General features: G+C 34.2%; 1 protein-coding gene across 2 annotated transcripts in view; it reads right to left on the reverse strand.

Annotated features, from left to right (window-relative positions):
* The window catches only part of SECISBP2L (SECIS binding protein 2 like), a 64,364-nt gene that overhangs the window by 36,824 nt on the left and 7,158 nt on the right, over nucleotides 1-20,382 (reverse strand). For both annotated transcript variants that reach the window (XM_037022134.2, XM_073211778.1), the window contains 11 exons: nucleotides 19,940-20,118; nucleotides 17,712-18,036; nucleotides 16,085-16,220; nucleotides 12,270-12,499; nucleotides 11,945-11,969; nucleotides 11,481-11,596; nucleotides 6,225-6,368; nucleotides 4,713-4,793; nucleotides 3,987-4,154; nucleotides 3,715-3,856; nucleotides 171-340 (listed from right to left, as the gene is read on the reverse strand). In XM_037022134.2, the coding sequence (XP_036878029.1) occupies nucleotides 171-340; nucleotides 3,715-3,856; nucleotides 3,987-4,154; nucleotides 4,713-4,793; nucleotides 6,225-6,368; nucleotides 11,481-11,596; nucleotides 11,945-11,969; nucleotides 12,270-12,499; nucleotides 16,085-16,220; nucleotides 17,712-18,036; nucleotides 19,940-20,118 (1,716 nt within the window). The remainder of the gene's footprint in view (nucleotides 1-170; nucleotides 341-3,714; nucleotides 3,857-3,986; nucleotides 4,155-4,712; nucleotides 4,794-6,224; nucleotides 6,369-11,480; nucleotides 11,597-11,944; nucleotides 11,970-12,269; nucleotides 12,500-16,084; nucleotides 16,221-17,711; nucleotides 18,037-19,939; nucleotides 20,119-20,382) is intronic.

The following is a 20,382-nucleotide window of genomic DNA, read 5'->3' on the forward strand; positions in this document are numbered from 1 at the left end:
AGAAAGACAATTATGATGCTGATGACGTCCCCAAATACAAATTAAGCAGTCATCAAAAAGATGCACATTTATGAACATATCCCATCTATTGGCTAAAATGCCACAATTTTGCAAAACATTTAAAACCTTATTTATCCTGTAAAGTTAAAGATCTCCAGATTCTGGTTTACCTTTTTAAGTGCTGTGGGCCGTTTTAGTTTTGCAATTTCCTTCTCTTTTCCTTTTTTTGCTTTAGAGGAAGTAATATCCAAAGAATTAAAGGATGTCAAACAGGGCTGGCTTTTGGTTAAAGATTTTCTGTTAGTAGAGTCTTTAGTGTGAAAAGAAGCTGCAGTGATCACTAAAAACAAACAAGAACATTAGTTTTACTATTTTGGCCAACTCCACATTCTTTCAAAATTTCTAATGGTAAATCTACAAAATAAAAAATCATCCTCCACTTGTGGAAAAAATAGACACCACAATAGTAGGAACAGTACATGGCTGTGCAATGTTCAGCAGGTATACCCTTTATCCATCTTCTGAGCTTCCATAAGATAAAGAAGACAAAGCCAATGCAAGTAACTAATTTAGCAATCCAAATAAATAAATAAGTTATTAGGGATAAGTAAATTATTAGTTCTATTCTACTGCAGCAACCCTCAAGCATGGCAATTCACGGCAACTGGTCTCCAGTCCAAACCATTCTGCCTCTGAAATTACAAAACTCCAACCTCTCCTTGATCCCACTCATCTGTTATTAAGAATCACCCTTATATAAGATGCGTAGTCTACCACTCCCCTCCTCATTTCAGTCCATCAGTAAAAAATGATGATATTCCCCTCAGCTGCACTCTCAGTACTCTTCAGCAATTCTTTTATGCCTGGAGACACTCATTCTCAATGGACACCTGCAATCTGTTAACAGTCCTAAACCTCTAATGTCAGTCTTCTCACTATATCAGAAAAGCTTTCTCCTGCTACTACACTGAGAAGATGCTATCTAATGTGAACTTAGAAGCCACCTGAGAGGAGGCAGCAGGGATCCTTACCCCTGTGTCCAAGGCTCACCAACCACATCTGCACTTAATCCCACTTCATGATTAATTCCTCCAGGATATCTTTGTATCTGTTTATCCTTGCATCCTTGAAGTTCCTCCTTAACCCCACTTTTCCCTAACACCCAAAAGAAGACAGCAAAGTCAATGTAACAAAATCCTTCCTTTGATGGGGTTCCCCTCAAGGTAAGGTACCATCATTCCCCTTTCCTTCCTTGTCAAACTTCCTAGTCTGTTATCTCATTATGTTTTTTCCAAATCATTGCAACCTAGCCTCGGCTTATTGTAAAGATCACACATCACCTTGCAAATGCCAAATCAAATTCTTTGAGTCCTCATTCTATTCTAGCTTTTCAAAGCATGTGGTACCAAAGACTACATGCTCTTCTTCAAAACTCTGTCCCCACAATCTGTGACACTACACTCTCCTGTTTTTCTTTTTCTCAAGTCTACTTTTCTGGTTCTTCTTCCTTCAGTCCTCTTTAACCTGAGCATTCTATAAGGCTTTATCCCTGAGTATCTTTTTCCTAACCTCTCTTTCCCCAGACAAGTTTAATGTATTTCCACAACTGCAACAATCACCTCTATATGAAACACTGACTTCTAAACCGCACAAGCATATTACATACATTAAACAGGAACCACCATGATCTCCCTAAATAGCATTTCAAATACAACAGATAAGTCTGTTCTTCCCAACAAAACTCTTCCATAATCCTTATCTTGTTTGGTATCAACATAGCCCTTTACCACCACCACAACCCTCTAACCCAGAGTTTGGACTCATCTTTGTCTTATTTACATATTCCATCAGTTAAAAAACAAAACAAAACAGAACAATCTCTATCAATGCTTTTACTTTTCTATCAGTTTCACCCTTTTCTTGGATATCCCAAAAACGTTGATTTCTTTGTAATCAACACTTTGCAATTTTAACACTGGTGATAGGTTAGAGGTTAATCTCAATTTCTGTCAAGAATCCTACCCCTTCTTTCAAAGCCCAGTCCAAATGCTATCGTCACCTGTAACATCTTCCCCACACCTCCCTACTGACATAAATCATTCTCTTTTATAGATTCATAAAACTTTGCTGGTAACTTTCCTAAGCCACAGATTTTTACTAGTTACTTGCTTATGCTTTCTCCCAAATTATTTTGTAAACTTCTTGATAACAGGTCTATCTTAATCCTGTCTATAACTCCACACTTCCTGATCCCATGCTTTGCATGTAGATATTTACATTTGTATATATTAACATTTGCTAAACTAGTCCAAGTTTTAAGAATAAAGCCCTTTTGAAGTACCACAGGTTACCAATCTCTTCTCCATAATAATTACTGAACATTAATGAATGATTATAACCCAAGTACATGTATCATCTTGTTTACTCCTCACAACAACCCTGAAGCACATAGTGTCACTACCTCCATTTTAATATGAGGAAATTAAAGAACAGGAAGGCTAAAGAACTTGCCAAGGAAATACAAGGAAGAAAATTCAAACATAGGCAGCTCAACTCCAGAGCAACCAGGCCAGTGTCTCCAGAACACTGCTAATTCTCACTTCTTTCCCTATAGTCCTTTACACTCTAAGTGAGCTGGAACTGCCACTCTCATCTCAACAATGTACAACTCTAAAGCTTAGTATGCGTTCAATACTGTTTTTACTAACAGTTACTCAAAGGTAAGGTTCACAGTGGATGGGTAACTAGATAAAGGTTTAAACATTTTGCAGATAAGACTAATGTTATACAGTTACCTATCATTTTGTCTAAAATCAACAGACCCTTTACACAGCAACAGAAGAAACAGGCAATTCAGTTCTGCCTCTCAACATGAATGCTTTCTGCTGGTGCCCCTTCCTTTCCTTTATCGTATCCCTCATCCTCTAAAACAAAATCTACGAAAAGAAATGAGGAGCATATCAGAGCTCCTGAGCTTTAAATTTGACAAGGTTTGTTAGAATATAAATTGTTTCAGTAGAATGCCAAATCATGTCCTCTCTCTCCCTCACATGCACACATAATTTGATCAAAACTCCTGTATTTCCCATCTGATTTTAAATTGGATAATTTTGCCAATTATGAAGCCAAATTATTTGTGATTCTTAATTCACCCTTTGAAGAAAAATTTGGTTAGCTCAAAATGTACATTAACTAACATCTGAACAGAGACCTAAAAGAACGAGCTTGTGCTGATAACTGAGGAAACAGAGTTCCAGGGAAAGGATATAGCAAGCACAAAGATACTGAGTAGGAGCATGTCACTGTGTCTGTGAAACTCCAAGGGGGTAACAGTGGCCAGAGCAGCATGCGCCAGGAGAGCATGATGATGGATGGGGGCAAAATGCAACAGGATCAGCTAAGATATAGCCTTAGGGAGAACTCTGGCCTTGCTCCAAGTGAGATGAAGAGCTACGGGAGGGTTTTGAGCAGTGGAGTGATTTAATCTAGCTTATATTTTTAAAAGATCACTCCTTTTAAGATAGATTAGGTTTGAGGGAGGGAAAGATATGTAACAGGATGCTACTATAGTGTAGGTACAATGATGGGGGCTACTAAGGTGGCAGGAGAGGAGAGGGTGAGTACCCTAGATTTTTTTTTAGGTATGATTTAGATGAACAATATTGAAAATATTACAAAAGCCAAATAGCAAATCACCCAGACTAATGATACCACCTGTATATGAAAGAGGTCTGGTATTAGTAATTTGCCGCGCTTTCATTGCTTGCTGTTGTTTTTCCAGAGCTGCTAACATGTCCCCCAAATCTAGCTGCACAGGTGTTTTATTCTTTTTTCCAGCTGCCTTTGATAAAGCTTCCTGCAAGGTAAACATAAAAAGATTTATTTTTTGTAACAGCATGAATAATTTCAGATGATTATATTTGTCACTCCTGTCCATCACCCCAAACCTACCAAATAAGCTAATGTGTATTCATAAAAATGTATACCTGTAATTTTTTTTGCTCCATACTTATTTCTGAATATTCTTGAGCTGTGGCAAGGGCTGCTGCTAAAGCTTTCTTCTTCTGACTTTTTGCACGTTTAGGAACTGAAGTTGTAATGGGAATTGGAGTCTGAACTATATTGATTGGTGAGTTTTCAGGTAAATCATCCAACTATGATAACCAGAGAAAAACATCTGTTAGTGATTCTATACAAATCTAATCACAAGGAAAGAAAGACAATCCAGAATGTGTGATATTACAGAGAATCACTGGACTAGACTCTTCAAAGGACTAAATGTCTTAAAGAACAGAGTGAGATGGCAGGGACCATTCTAGAGAAATAGTAATAAAGAGACAAAACAGCTTAATGCAATAGGTGATGTCTCTCTGGATCCTGGGCTGAAAATAAAATAAAATAACTTCAAATTCAAGTGTTATAATAATAAGGGAAATTTCAGTATGGACTGTTTGTTGTGTGAGGCCAACCGATTAATGAATGGTACTTTCTTGTCTGTAATATAACTATGGATTTCAGAGCAAAGTCAGAAAAAATGGGTCTTTGTTCTGGCTATGCTGCAAAGAAATATTAAAAGTAAGTAATAAATACACTATTTCCTCTATACTATGATGCCCCACATCTTAATACTTACCTGTAATATTTCTTTTCAATAGAGCCTTAGTTCAAAAGACATTCAAATATTTTGCTTTTCTTTTTAAAAAGCCACTTACTACTTTCGAAGAAAGTTTCTGTTGAATATTCTCATCTTTAGTACTTCCATTCTCATTTAGTTCTTGAAATCTATCTTCATCCTGAAATAGGTTCACATTGTAAAAACAGAATTCAAAGCAATAAATCCTCAGAAAAACTTTATAATGCTTAAGAGTAATGGAACAATGGGGAAATAACATCTAACTATTTAAAGTGTCTTAAAAAGGAAATCATTTCTCGCATGCTAATACATGTATTTAATTATTCAGGGATGTGTGCATATCAACACACATCTATCCTTTGGATTTCTGCATCTACTATTTCACTTTTATTAGTAATTCTACCTGAAGATGCGTAGGATAATTGAAATACATTTTAAAAGGATTTTTATCACATTTCAAATAACTTGGAAAAGATTTCAAACAGATGAGTTAATATGAATTTCATTAATATAATCCACCTTGCATTATGACACACACCTATCAATAAGGTTAAAAGGTGAAAAAATTTCCTATTCAAAATAATTTCAGAACCAATATCTCCCCCTTTACCCTGAAAATTATATCTAGTAGTTTATACTAAGTAAGTATGGAACCAATCATGGTTAAATGCAAATAATAAATCTGCCACATGTGTTGTTCTTGCTAGAGTAATTGAGATGCACCCTCAAGTCCTTTAGATCAATTACTAAGCTTACCTAAGACATCCATCTCTAGACTCAGGCCTCAAGCACATTTTCCAGTCAAATCTCTATCCATAAATCTACTTTATACAAACTGTGATCCAATAAAAATGAATTACTCATATGAGTGACCAGAGATAATATTCACCATCTTGACACAACCAAATAAATTCTACTCATTCTTTGAAATCTGTTCTCAATGTTATCCCTACCCTGCCCTAAAACCAAAGGAATCTGGCTCTTCTTCTCACTCTAATCACACTTAAGCAAGTATCAGGTGTGTACGAGTCTACGTTCCCCTACTACACAGCAACCTGCCTAAGGGTCATGTGTTTATTAATGTACTATTGAGAGTACCTTATTTTACACATATAACAGACCTCTAACAAGAGCCAGTTAAATAATAGAAACACTGTGATTAGAATAAAAACCATCTGCCTACTAGAGAAAGTAGAATAGCCTTTTTTCTTCCTTCTCTAAGACTCTCCAGGGTAGCAACACAAATTAACTAGATTAACTATTCAAATATGAAAACCTGGACAAATGGGCTAAATAAAAAAAAATTAGGGAGAAAGTTTTCTATCAGATGAAATCCACATAAAAATAAGCTCTACCTCTATGTGTTAATGCAACATGATGAATACTCATGATAAAAATTTAGTGAAAGTAAACATAACGAAGTTAAGACCATATATAACCAAAACAAAAATGAGTCAATACTTGTAAGTAACTTATAACCTAATAATATAGTCACATGTTAAGCCATAAGAAGTACTTATCACATAAAAATTAATTTCCTAGTGGGTATTATCTGCTATTATAGTTTAAAAATTGAGTTTGAAAAAAATACCTCAAAATACAAAGGTTCAGAATTTGGGTCACCTCTATGAGACTGATGAGGTTGACTGGGGCTTAACTGCTTATTATCTTGTCTTTTTTGCAAATTCTGTCTTCTTTCTGAGGAAGTACTGTGTCCTCGACATCTGAATCCAACCTAAGTAAAACCCAGAGGGATAGAAGAGTCTTATTATTTTTAAGTAAATGTTTTATTGGAATATACTTACAGAAAAGTACACTGAAGTGTACCACTCAGTGAATTTTAATAAAATAGTTTATTATAAAGGTTAAAACTTCTGACAAAGTCATTATAAGGAAAACATGGAAATGTGGTACTACTGCATGTTACTTTCCCCCCTTTACATGAATGTTTTGTCTGCTTTATTCATAATTGCCAAAAACTGAAAACAACCCAATGTCCTTCACTGGGAGAATAATTAAACTCACTGTGGTACATACACACTAAGGAACAGTAGTCAGCCACAAAAAGGAATGAACTACTAATATACTCAATGATCAGGATGAATCTCCAGAGAACTATGCGTAAAAAAAGCCTATTCTGAAAGGGCTGTATGAGTTAATTTATACAAAATTCTTGCAATTGCAAAATCACAGAGGGGGAACAACACAGTGGATTCTAGGGCCTAAGTAGGGGTAGTAGGAAAGGGAAGGAAATGTGACTAAAAGGGCAAAATGAGGGATCCTTGTAATGATCAATCTATTCTGTATCAATGTCAAAATCCAGGCTGTAATGTTGCTCTCTAAGTTCTTTTTGGAGAAATTGTGTGTTACCATTTATTGAACTATAAGTCTTCCAACATCTGTGGTTTTATTAAAAAAACAATTCCTAGAAAAGATGAAAAATCTTGTTTCCAAGAAAATAGATATGAGAATAAAACTGTCATTCAATCACATCAATTATCGTAATAAAAAACCGGCACCATGTTCAACTCTCAAGTGCAAAGAAAAAAACACATTAAGCATTTTAATAATCTTAAGATATTACAAATTCCCTCTCTTAAGTAGCCAATGCTGCTAACATGAAATGCCTCTCTTAACCAGGACAGTTAGAAGACATGAAAAGTAACATCTTCATTCCCAAATTCTAACATTAAACAAACTTGAAGCAGACTTAGACAGAAGGTGCCTGTATACAGGCTTTGGATTATGAAACCAAAAATATATACATGAACATCTGGAACCAGCTAGGAATTCCTGTGCTGAGCAAGTGATCTAAAAAGACATGCTGAAAAGAAACTGAATTTCATACTCTTTCGGGCTCTAAGCTATATGGCAAAACCACAGGCCAGAGGTTGACTATACAGCCAATTTAATTTTTCCTTAGAGTATGCACTGTGACAACTGGGCTATTTCTTATAACCTGTAAGCACCTGTTAAGAAACTAGATAATTTTCAAAATACCCATGAGTTTCTTGATTTAAATAGTTACCTCATTTTAAAATGGCTCGTGAATACCAACAGAGGAATACATATGTGATGAAGCAAATGTTAGTAAAATATTAGACAGCATTTAGCTGGTAGCTAAATGTTCTCTATAAATGAATATTCTCTGTAAAATTATTTTTTTAATAAAGTACTTTAAGGTTGTCTTATGAAAAGCTCATACAAGGGTGGTAAAAAAAAAAACATGCAATTTACAATGTTCAGGTATTAAAACAGCTTAATTCACAGAAATTGCTAAAACTGAAATGAGTACTAATAATCTAGCCCCAAGACTGGGAAGAATAAAAAAGAGAGTAATTCTTGAATACAACTCTTTATTTCATTTCTTTGTACAGTAATTATCACAAAAAAAGTAAATGCAAACCTACCCTCCAATGGCATTTAAATTACACAAAAATCTAAGCCCTGCTGAAAACCAGAGCAAGTAAATATGCATTAATGTTCTTACAAACCCTTAAAAAAAAAAAAAGTGCAACTTGACTCTTACTTGGGAGACATAAAGCTCCAGAATTAAAACTCCCAAAACTAATTAATGGTCCTAACAAAGTTCATGAGGACCAAATATGCAAGTATTTCAAATACCTACTACAATGAATTAATGACCTCATATAAAAAATCAGTTCTTCTAGGAAAAAAAGTTTTGTTGACAGAAAGAGGGCATATACAGAACAAAGCAGAAAACTACAGTTTTAAATATATACTAAGATTCTGAAGTAAGCAGCACAAAATTAATATTAAGATTTAAGTTTTCATATACTATTTATGTAACAAAAAGAAAAATTACTAGTAACTGACAGGAGGAATTGTGCCAATTTATTTTCAGAGAATTATTCAACACTTCTAAGATGACTCAAAAATAGGAAGAAACTGTTTTCTGCATAAGAAGATGCCACATCATAAAAGTAGTACATTCTAAGTTGACAGATTAATTGAATGACCAACAGAACAAAACAGAAATCCAGAATCACGAAGACAAACTCCAAATTGAATAGATTTAAATGTAAACCAAAACCAAAACAAAACAAGAGCATAAACACACTAGAGGAAACAGGCAAATTCCTTTATAACGCTAGGGTAGGGACAAAGCTATTTTAGCTATGATTTAAAATCTGGATGACATTAAAAAATAAAGTCAGCATATAAAAATAAAATTTTTAATGCTATTTAAAACATAAAATAGATGTATGTATGGCAATAATGAGCAAAGTCAAAAATAAAACTGAAAACCTAGCAAAATTTGCAACTCATATTATAGACTATAGGCTTCTAGAAATTTAAAAAACTAGATGAGCACTTGAACAAACTGATTAAAATATGTATACTCCACCCCCAAAAGAAACATATCAAGATACAAAAAATGAGCATAGGATATGACAAGTTTACAGGAAAATACCAATAGCTCTTAAACATATAGAAAGATGCTTACCTACATTAATATACCATTTTCACCTAATGAGCACAAACCTAAAATCCCAAACACATGACTTCTAAAGCTATACTGAATAAGCACTCTCTGCCTTATTACTGAGATTGTAAAATGGTACAATCTAGTGATATTTACCAAACAATAGAGCTGATTTCACCTTTTCACCTAGAAGTTCCTTACCTAGGAATTTATTCTGTTATACACACACATTTCTAATGACACTGCAGCATGTCTACAGAGCAACAATATATAAACAAATCAAATATCTATCAATAGGACTACAGAAACCAACAAGGATATATCAAAACATTAGGAATTGTCAAAAAAAAAAATGGAAGTCCTCTATGTAATAATGAGGAAATGTCACCAAAATACTTTTTTAAGTGAATGCAGAGCACAGAACAATGGATAAAATATAAGATACATACTTGTATTTACTTATTATAATATGAAGAAATTGGAAAAATACATAAGAAACTATTCAAAGTAAGACAAATACAGGGAAGACCTGGGAGAAGACAAGGGGAGATGGTGTGAAAATGAGATTTTTTTCATTGGATAACCTTTATCATCTCTTATTTTTCAACCTACTCACAAAATAAAATCATTATTAAAAATTTAAGTTTTTAGATTCTGTCCATCATTTAAAATAAAGACTACATCAGTCTGGAAAGAATCTGCCTTTTCAAATATTAAAACAATGGTAAAAATGTTAAAAATTACTGCAGGGTACAGTAGTTAAAACAGCACACAGGGTGCAGGTGCTAAAAGGTGATAAATGGAACAAAACAGGCCAGAAACAGCACCTGAGACATAAGAAATTAGCAAGTGACTAAAAAGGCAGCAAAAATCAGAGAAAAGAATGGATTATAATGTTAGGACTACTAGTTAGCTGCTTTGAAAATCTATAATACTATGTTATACCATTCATCAAAATAAAATAGATTTTTAAAAATGTCTTGAAAAGTAGCAGAATATACAAGTGAATATTTGATTTCTAATAGACATTTTAAGGCTGAAAACAATCAGAAATTGCAAAGGGGTTAAATATTTTTACTTAAAAGGAAAAAAGGATTCTGCCCATCTTAAGCCAAATACATACTTAAGAAGTATAATGAAAGCATCAGAAATAGAAAATATATTGTTCGGTATTTGGCTCTAGTTCTTTTAGAATGAAGATACACAACAACAACAAAAAAAAAAACCCAAAACTTAACATACTGTATGTATTTGAATTAATTATTATTTTTTTTTTACCATTCTTCACCAGTTTTGGGGCAGATAAAATGGTTTTCTGTATCAGTATTATTTCTTCAGTCAGTTACTGATAACAAAAGTAACAGTACTGAGACTGCAAACTTGGCAGGTCCAACAGCTACAATTTCAACAGAAAATTTCAGCACTTAACTAACATTTTATAGATTTTGTTTATCTAATCTATATAAACAATTCTTGTTTTAGCTCTTTTGTTTTAATTAAATAAAGGTAGACTGCCTTGTAAGTCTACCACAAACAATGACTCATTTTTGCAATAACCATAGGGAAAGAGCATTATTCTGCTTGCTTCCATACAGCCTAATTAATGCGAGGGTACATTTAAAGTACTTCATTTAGGTTAAGCAACAGGCCAAGTACTTGGGTTATTTAATCCATTGGTAGCTTACCCTTACTTCAATTCATCCATGATCTATTCATATGGTAATTTTAATTCTTTAGATTTAAGGAATCCAGGATGTCTACCTAAAAATTGAAAAGGTAAAATACTGACCAATAAACAACTCCCTGATTTCACAGACAACCAAGGCAGGAAGACAGCTATTGGGAGTTGATGGAGAATATCATTCACTGAGCTGTGCTGCAGCTAGACCTTGCTCCTCGAGACCAAGAAGCTGCCAGGTATGTTACAGTACAAGACAGCCATCATTACAGCTCTGATGTGAGTCAGAGTGTGGCTTGTGGTGTTTATAGTCAAAGACAGACACATAAAAAGCAGCAGTCCTGAAGAATATCTACGACATTAATACACTCTGAAGTTTTTTATGTGGAAAGGAGAAAGTCATGGCAGATGAAGCAAGATTGGAGGGTATTCTTTTTGAAAATTATGAAAACCACCAAATATATTTTTCTTTAGTGTAGAAAATGGTAAAATATACAACCATACACACAGCACTTACATTCAATATTTTGCCATTCTGCTTCATTATTTAAATAGTAACTTCACTGGCTAAGCCATTTTAAAGTTATATAGATAGCACATTATTTTACTTATAAACAATTCAGTACACATCTCCAAAAATTAAGGATACTGCTCTTCAAAACCACTATACCACTTATAATTCATCTCACACTAATAAATTTCTCCAACCTAATTCAAATTACCTGTGAACTACTTCTTTGTTCAGTCTGCCTTCCACCTCTAGAAAATGTCTGATTTTTTTCCATCCAAGGTTTTTTCTGAGTTGCCTGGCAAGTTACATTGGACCAATTTACACCACCTGTAAACAAATGAGATTTAGAAATACAGTTTTCTTATAAATGATGTCAAAACCTAAACTACCCCCCAGCTTCATGTACAATGGAGTCACTATAAATGTAATACTCAAAATAGTTCTATAAACTTTAAAGTTTATATTTAAATTATTTTCCAGTTTTTAGTAATACTAGTGTCATCTTGCAGAATACCTCCAGCTGGCAGTTTCTCAATTTTATCAGCAAAACTACATTCAAATTAATCTGCATCTCTTTGGAAGGTTTCTTTTTTTTGCACCATCAGCAAACTTCATGCTTAAAAGCAAAACTCTGAGACAAAGGGGAAAGCAGCGAAACACTGTGGAGAGAATTACCTGCGCACACAGAAGGCTCCACGTGCTGAAACAGAAATAGAAAAAAGCAATTATTTTCTGCTTGAGTTATCACCGCATGTCACCGCATACCTTGCAAAGCATTTCATGATTTAGTCTAGTGTGAAGCATGCTTATTACAATGTTAGAAAAAACACTTCTCCATAAATGAGTATTTTCATATTAAAAATAAAATAAACATCTTAAACCATCCTTTTGCTAGAGGAATTACTAATGAGAACAAATCTTTCATCTTCAGCAGACGACAGACACAAAGACAATCACTGGCACAGACGACCTGTGAAGGAACCAAAGCAGCGCTACATACATTCCCAGCGCTGGCCTCAGGGTTCCGCGACGGCCCTGCCGCGGGCTGGCTGTTACTGTGCTTGGGGCTGCAGTAGCCGCTGTCGCTGTCGATGTCGGCCTCGCTTGCCCCCTGCTCGCTGGAGGACTCTGCAGCAGGGTGGGACGCTCTCCTCCTCCTGCCTCTGGACTTCCAGAGTGCTGGGGCAGAGCTCTCTGAGAGGGACTTGTTAGCAATGTCTGACGGGAAATCTACAAGGTAGGAAAGTGACAACTTGTGAGAACCATGCTGATAAATCCCTGGTAAATTATCATTATGGTTTAAAGAAATAAAGATCTAGCTTTGTAAACGGTGAAAAGTTTTTGAAAAGATTATCGAAAGGTAAGATGTCCCTGACAAGTTGGTTTATAACGTGATTATGAAAACACAAAATATTTGTATAATTAAAATATTAAAACAAGCCACCATCACCTATTTAACAGAACATCATCAATATTTTTAAATCCACTGCACCACCCCCCCCTCACGCAACCACTGTATCCTCTTCCTCCCCAGAGTTTATGTCTATCCTGAATTGTGTTTACAATTCCCTCACTTTAAAAATAGATTTACTATGGATTTTTTTATATTCCTCAAACATAAACATGTAATTCTGCAGTTTTAACTTTATAAAAATGAAACCATATTCTTCTCTGACTTGCTTCCCACTCCACCACTGCTTCCTATAACATTGGTTTTGAGATTCTGAGCCATGTGACTATAATTCATTAATGTCACTGGAATCTAGAATGTTTATGCATCAATATACCATGTCTTTAACCTTTGTACCACTGATGGGACACTTGGGCTGTTTTGGGACTTTACTATTAAGAATACTGCTGTAAACATTCTTATACAGACATGTGATTGTGTATGTATTAATGTGAAAGTTTCTATAAGGTAAATACTACTGGGCCTTAGGAGATATGCATATTCATCTTTACTTGGTAATGCCAAATCATTTTCAAAGGTAATTAAAAATTTACGTTCCAACAACAGTATATAAATATCCACAGTGATCCATATACCACCAAATACTTTATACTGCATTCTAGGCTGTAATTTTTGCCAATTGTGGGTATAAAAAGATGGCTTACTATGGGTTTTAATTTGAATTTTCCTGTTTAATAAGGTTGAGCATCTTTTCTGATGCTTCTAGCCACTAATATTTTCCCTTTTGTGAAATAGTTGTCAATTTTACTTTTGGATTATTTGCCTGCCTATTTTCCTATTAAGTTGTCTGTTTCTTATTTTTGTCTTTCACAAATTGCAATCACAAGACATTAAAGTCACAGATTTTCCTTTTCCCACATTTCTGCCCATACATAACTTCTATGCAGCATCAATACAACTTTGAATTGTACCATTTAATACTGTTATTTTTTTCATTATTATACCGTAACAGGGCTCCATATTATTCCACTGAGTGGATGTCCTGTACTTCTCTTGACTTGTCACACATTACTAGACATTGGGAAGTTTTTATTTCAGTGTTTCTGTTACGTGGTTATGATATACACCTTTTATCAAACAGTTCCTTTGCTTTCTAGGGGAAGATTCCACTGGATAGTCACAAAAGTGAGACAGTTGATCAAAAAAAAATTCCTATAGTCCTGCCAAACTGTTTCAGCCCCCTTGCACTGTGTCCCAGGGACCCTGTGGCAAGGTGGGATCATTTTTTTAATGACTCATATGAATTCCTCTATGTCTTCATACTAATCCTTTGTCAGTTATATGCATGGTAAAAATCTTTTCCAAGTTTGTGGCTTGTTCTTTCATTTACTTTTGATATGCAGAAATTCTTTATTTTAGAAATAGTTTCCTCCCTGGAGTTATAAAGATTACTGCCTATGTTTCCTTCTATATGTGGTTTTCCTATTAAGTCCTTAATTCATCTGGAATAAATGTGCATAAATAAATAACGCTATCTCTGTCATTTTCCATACATGTGAGTGTTCCTGGGCTCTCTGTTGAATTCAATTTTTGTATACTATATTTTTTTATTAGCCAAAAGGAATTAAGATGGCTTAATAGGTCTTGCTTTCTAGAGGAAAAGCTCTTTTTCACAGATGCCTTGGCTCTTATCATTACTCCTTTATTTTAGAATTAGTTTGTCAAGTTCCCAACAATTCCTATTGGAATTTTGATTAGAACTGCATTCACTCTACAGACTAATTTAGGGAAAAATGACATCTGTGATATCCAATTGCCCTTCATAAGCTTAAGTATTTTTTTGAAATACCCTGTAAGTTAATTTCCTACATAAAGGTCTCATACACCTTTTGCAAGGTTCTCAGAAACTCTGTATTTCTGTTGCTATTGTAAATGGCATCTCTTCTACTGTTCTGTTAGTAGTACAGTGAAATATAATGAGCTTTTGTATATTATCTCACATCTAGCCAAGTTACTAAACTATTATTAAATAATATAGGCTTGTGTTTAAGAATATAAATTTGTTGCAAATTCCTTTCAACTGTAACATTTCATTCTACCCGTAATCATTACCATTTAATCCTCAAAAATTAAAAACTAAAGGAAAAAAAATACCAGAAGGTATAATCCTTAGAACTTGAAAATAAACTAAAACCTAAGAATAATTTTGTACTCAAATTACCTTCATCTTTGCATTTTCTAATTCTTAATGCTTCAGAAAGTTGTCTTTGTGATCACTTAAAAAGCAAACTAATGAAGTAGGGACAATTTTTAAAAGCAGTCCTAGGTTTGAAAGCATGTGGAAATGGGTCACTATGACTAGAACACCCAAAGCATAAACTTTTAAATATATATATTGTGATTCTTTTCCAGTGCCACTCCAAGTATTTGCCAGAGTCTGTTTAGCTCACTGGCTTTATTCCCTATAAACCACAGAATGTCTATACTACCAGCAAGATTGGTTTCTAATTCCCAGCTTTTTTTCTAATCAACTGTCAAAGGGTAACTGGACATATTCCCAAAAGAAAAGGTAGAGCCCAAATGAAAGAAAGTATTTGCCATCTAATTCATTTATCCCAGACAGCATTTGAGTGGAGACTATAGAGGGATAAAAATCAAATGAGCCTTTGAACAGAAATAAATAATTCTTGGCCTTGGATCATTAACAAGGATTTTTTAAAACTAGTGTCTATGACAGTGAGTGAGAGGAGACAGACATCTACTTTATAGCTGTGATGAGACACAAATTGGAATTTCAAGGTATTAGCGGGAAAGTAGCTAGAATAGTGGGAAACTTTTAATTCTTACGTATTACCAGGATAACACTTTTTTATTTAATACTTATATGGTCCTCTAAAAAAGTATTGACAGAATTATATCCATCTAGTCCAAAATTTTTACTCGTTTAACAGGACCTAAGTGTCATTCACAGGTTTGGTTCACATCTATGCTAAAGTAAAGCACAGAAAACTTGCTAAGTTCTTTCTATAAAGATACTGTAAAATGTTAGGATGTTTATAAAGGGTTTTAATCTAGTTATAAAAACATACACAATTTTGATTTCTACCAAAATGAGTCCCTCGAATTTCTATTATATCTGCAAAATTCCATCTCTGAATTCTGAACAGCCCCATCACTATAAGGGGATAAGGAAACTTCCTCAAGCCCTTCTCAAAATTGTACATGAACAAGCAAGTTGAAAGAAACTTAAGGACCTGTTTCATCCTTACTAGAGAATTTCAAAAAGTGGCAGGATAAACAGGATAAGTCTGGAATCCTGAAAAGTGGTACAGTTCCCAATTATAAATTCAATGCATGACAACAGATAAAAATCAGTGATGTGTATAGAAGAACATTTGCCTTACCAGTTTGTTGTGAAGCATCCACGAGAAGCACAATTTTTGATCGATTATCAGGACCTGCTGCATTTGTCTCTTTCTGGGTAGCTACATTTTTCACCAGTGGCCTTTTGTTTTTTATGTGCTGTTGTAAAAGCTGTTGCTAATTAAAAAAAAAAAAAAATTAAGACTTTACTCAATGTATGAAACAAAATACACATCCACAATAAAATACACCTAAATGTATACTCTAAATTAGTGGTCCCAAACCATGGAGAAACAGGATTATTGTGTAAGGCTTTCATGAAATTATCTGCAGCCAACTATAATAGGCTAAATAATGTATTTTACACATATTTATATACTGTTTTTCAAGTAACCATTAACACGACTATGATTGATATTAATTCTTTTTTTTTCATTTTTAATTGTTACTTGCATTTTTAATTTTTTCAGTCAGGAGTTAATCAATAATAGGAGTATAATCATGTCATGTAAGGAGTTGTAACTTATCCAAAGGCTAAATTTTAATTTTATGATAGCAATGAAGTACAAACTTCTGCTTTAGAGTTTATAAAGAAAATATTAAAAAGCTGATCCTTTCCTTCATTTTTTATTATGTATGATTGATATACACTCTTATGAAGGTTTCACATGAACCTTTCCTTCATTTTTAAAAATATATGAGTACTCACTGAATAGCAGTTTACACAGTAGAACTCTGAATTTAACTTCCAAATTCAAGTCCTGGAGATGCACTGAGAAATCATGTTTCTTCAATATTTTAAAGTTATGTACTATTATCTATTTCTAACTGCACTTATTTCTTTTCATTCTCAGAAATCCCCAAAGGATTTCCCTTGACCCAGAGTGTTTCCGTGAATGAAGAGTAAAAGTTTTTCAAAGGAACCTCTGCTGCTTGTTTCTTTTTTAATCTGTAGAAAGTATGCCAGAAGATAGCACAGACTTTTCACTGAAGAAGCAGGGCCAGTGGAACCCAGAAAAGTATCAACTCCTGAATAAAGTCATAAGATAATCTAAAAAGTCACTCTGCCTTCTATTAGCTCAAAAGTGCCAAGAAAGAAGGTTTTCCTTCTTACTTGCTTTAACATTAAGGCCTCAATAGAAAAGTCATCCTTCAGTTAAGAAACAGTTATCTAGTTCATTCTCTTGTGATCTGAAGGCTGTTCCTATTAAAAATTCACAATATAAACAATGAAGTTGGAGGGATTTAATCAATCACAAATATTCTTATAATAACTCCTGCTGATTTTTGAAGACTTGAAATATCATGAAATATATTAGCTATTCAACACTGCTAGTGTAGGACCCAAACTACTTATTAATATTAGTATCACTATGCAATTTTTATCACTAAGTTAAAATAATAAGGTAATATTTGTGCATATTTCTGTGAAATTTTCTGAAGGAACCTGAAGATGACTATAAATCAAATCACTAAGAATGAAGAACTTTAAATAGAAATAGGAAAAATGACATTATAAACACTATATCCTTGACTATTTTATAATAGTGAACAAAACATTTTATAGTAAATTCAGCATTAAAGGCTATCAGTACAAGCAGCAAATTATTTACACTATTATTAGTAACAGAAATACAAAACAGAAGACAATTAAAACCAGTCACTTACTTTTGGTGGTACTGGTCCTCTGTTACTGTTTCTGCTTCGATGACTGGACAATGGGAAGACCTGTCCAAGCTGATTTGGACGCTCAGTGCATTCTGTGGTTATAGTATTTACAGTATTTGCAGCCTGAAAAGTGTTGGAGTAAGGTGCAGGAAAAGGATGATAGAAACCCATAACTTGGGCACATGGTGCTGGCATCAGCTGATAATATGTATACTCTGTAGAAACAGGTGGCTGTGCAGATACAATGGGGTAGGCAAGGTATGGTCCCGCAGGGTTTGGATTCGGCTGTTGCCATCGTATATCACTGTGGTATAATGGAAACTGCCTGTGAAACCAAATCAAAAAAAGAACAAATCTATTGTCAAGTCTAAAAGTGATGTTAAAGCAAAATCTCTTAACTCATTTTAATATAAGAAAAAAAAACAGTACAGAAGAGGGCTTCATAATAATTCCGAAAAAGCAGATAAAATTACCATCTTATAAATTTCTTTGCTATAATTACACTATTATGTACATGTAGTAACAATTTAGAAGACAATATTAAGGAATTCAACCTAATGGTTTTACTGCATTCCTAAATATTAACAGTGTATACCTTTCTTATTTGTAACTCTCTCCTCAACCTCCCCCAGATTATTTCCACCTAAAAGTTAAACACCTAGCTGCTGGATCTGACAACAAAGGCAGACCAAAGCTCCCATTCAATGCGAACAACTGTGACAGCCTACTGCAAAAAGCAGGGCAAGGTGATCATTGTGTAAGGTGATGAGTACGATGAGTGATTTGATCCCTCCACCTCTCATTCTTCAGCTCAGTCCCAGGGCTTCCTATTCCTTTCCCGTACTCCCCTAACCACTTAGCTAGGCCCAGCTCCCCTCCTTGGCAATGGAATCAGGTTCCAGTCCAAGCGATAGAAGAGAAGCAGCAGGCCTGTCCACTACCATCTTATCTTAGCAGAAGGGCTCCTGTAGTGCAGTTCCTATACAGCAACAGTGAGATTCTTCCTGTCTCAGCTGCCCTCTTCAAAGAAGGCTGCTGCTGAAGAAGGAAGGGGCATGGGGAATTGAAGCATAGAGCTCTTCCTCACCAGTACCATGACAAAAGCAAAATGGAAAAATGCTCACTGCCATAACTCTAAAAATACGTTTAATCTGCTAACTGGCTTATTATGTTCATGAGTGCTCATAGATTATTTGTTAAGGTAAGAAAAATCAGATTTATCAGACTGTACACATGGCCATTTTGTCAAATACAGATACATTATTATTAAATTTAGTTTACAAATTACTTTGAACATAGTCCAATAGAGGTCAAAGATTTTTAATATAATGCTAACTTCAACAGAGAAGGATCCCTCACTGTCCAATCCCCAAAACTACTGAGATTAACTTGAATATTTAGTATTTGAGAAAGTAGTTTAGTGGTCTCATATCTCACACATCCAGAAATTCTCAAAGAATGTGTCACATAAGTTAAAAATGTGTAGAAATAATGACTGCCTTAGCCCTCAGGGGTTGGTTGGAAAGAAGCTGCTTCGTCCATTTACCCCAAGTACCAGAGAAGTACAATTTTCTATGTGTGATATAAACTTGAAAGAGGTTAAAAGTACTTCTTATACAGCAAAAAAATGAACTATATGAATGACGTTCTAATCATTCAGTCTAAGCAGGGTCAGAAAAGCTATCATGATTATCACAAGTTACACCTTAACCACTAGGTCACACATTATCTAAATTACAAGCGTTTTGCTAACTCACCCTCTTGACTATATAGCACAGAAGCTAAACTTAAACTAGAATCAGTCTAGAGTTATCTGCTAACTATAAAAGCTTCAAAGTTAAGGGCCATCCCTTAGTATTTTCTTCTTATGCCAGACTGTGTTGGCAATTATGATTAGATTCTAACCTCAAAAAAGGGTTTTTGTTCACCTCTTTCTGAATAATCCATTCCTCCCTTTGAGTCAATTTATTTCGAACAAATTTCAATGGCTTATTATAGGAGATATAACCAAAGAGCTCTATTTCCTCTTAGAAAGAATCAGAAAATAATCTGTTAACAATTTTCAAATTTCTACATCATCTGGTTTTATTCACTTTTCTTAAAATATAGAGAAATGGTTAATGTTTAAAAGTTACCAAGAAAAAAACTAAGAAGTCTCCTTTGTCAACTCTGTATTTCCCTACTCCTTTTTCTCCCCCACAAAAAGAAAACAATACTAAGCAAATTACCTATTAGACTGGTTTTCCTGTACAAACGGATAACAAGTAATCAGGTAGCTGGGAATTGGAGTTGGTTCTACACCAGAAACATTTCCATTATCATTTGGTAGTGCCATAGGGATCATAAATGTATCAGGATTCTTCTTCTGGGGAATAAATGGCTCTACCTCAGCTGACAGCTTGACATTCTTTAAAGAGAAAATGAAACACATTAACAAATGAGCAAAAAAACTTAAATAATACACATTCACAATTTTAAAAGAGAAGAACCAGTCTCTACAAACAGTAATTAGTCTCTCCTAAGTAGTCACCAAAGGAACAGCAAGGTCAAATTAAATAATTAAATATGATGGGGTTATTTAGACAAAAACCATCAAATAAAATAGAGAAACCTTATCAAAGGTTACTATATTTGAAATCATTTCTTACACAATCAAAGCTGTTAAAACAAT

Source organism: Manis javanica, chromosome 8 (genome assembly GCF_040802235.1).
Source record: "Manis javanica isolate MJ-LG chromosome 8, MJ_LKY, whole genome shotgun sequence".
Lineage (NCBI taxonomy): Eukaryota > Metazoa > Chordata > Mammalia > Pholidota > Manidae > Manis > Manis javanica.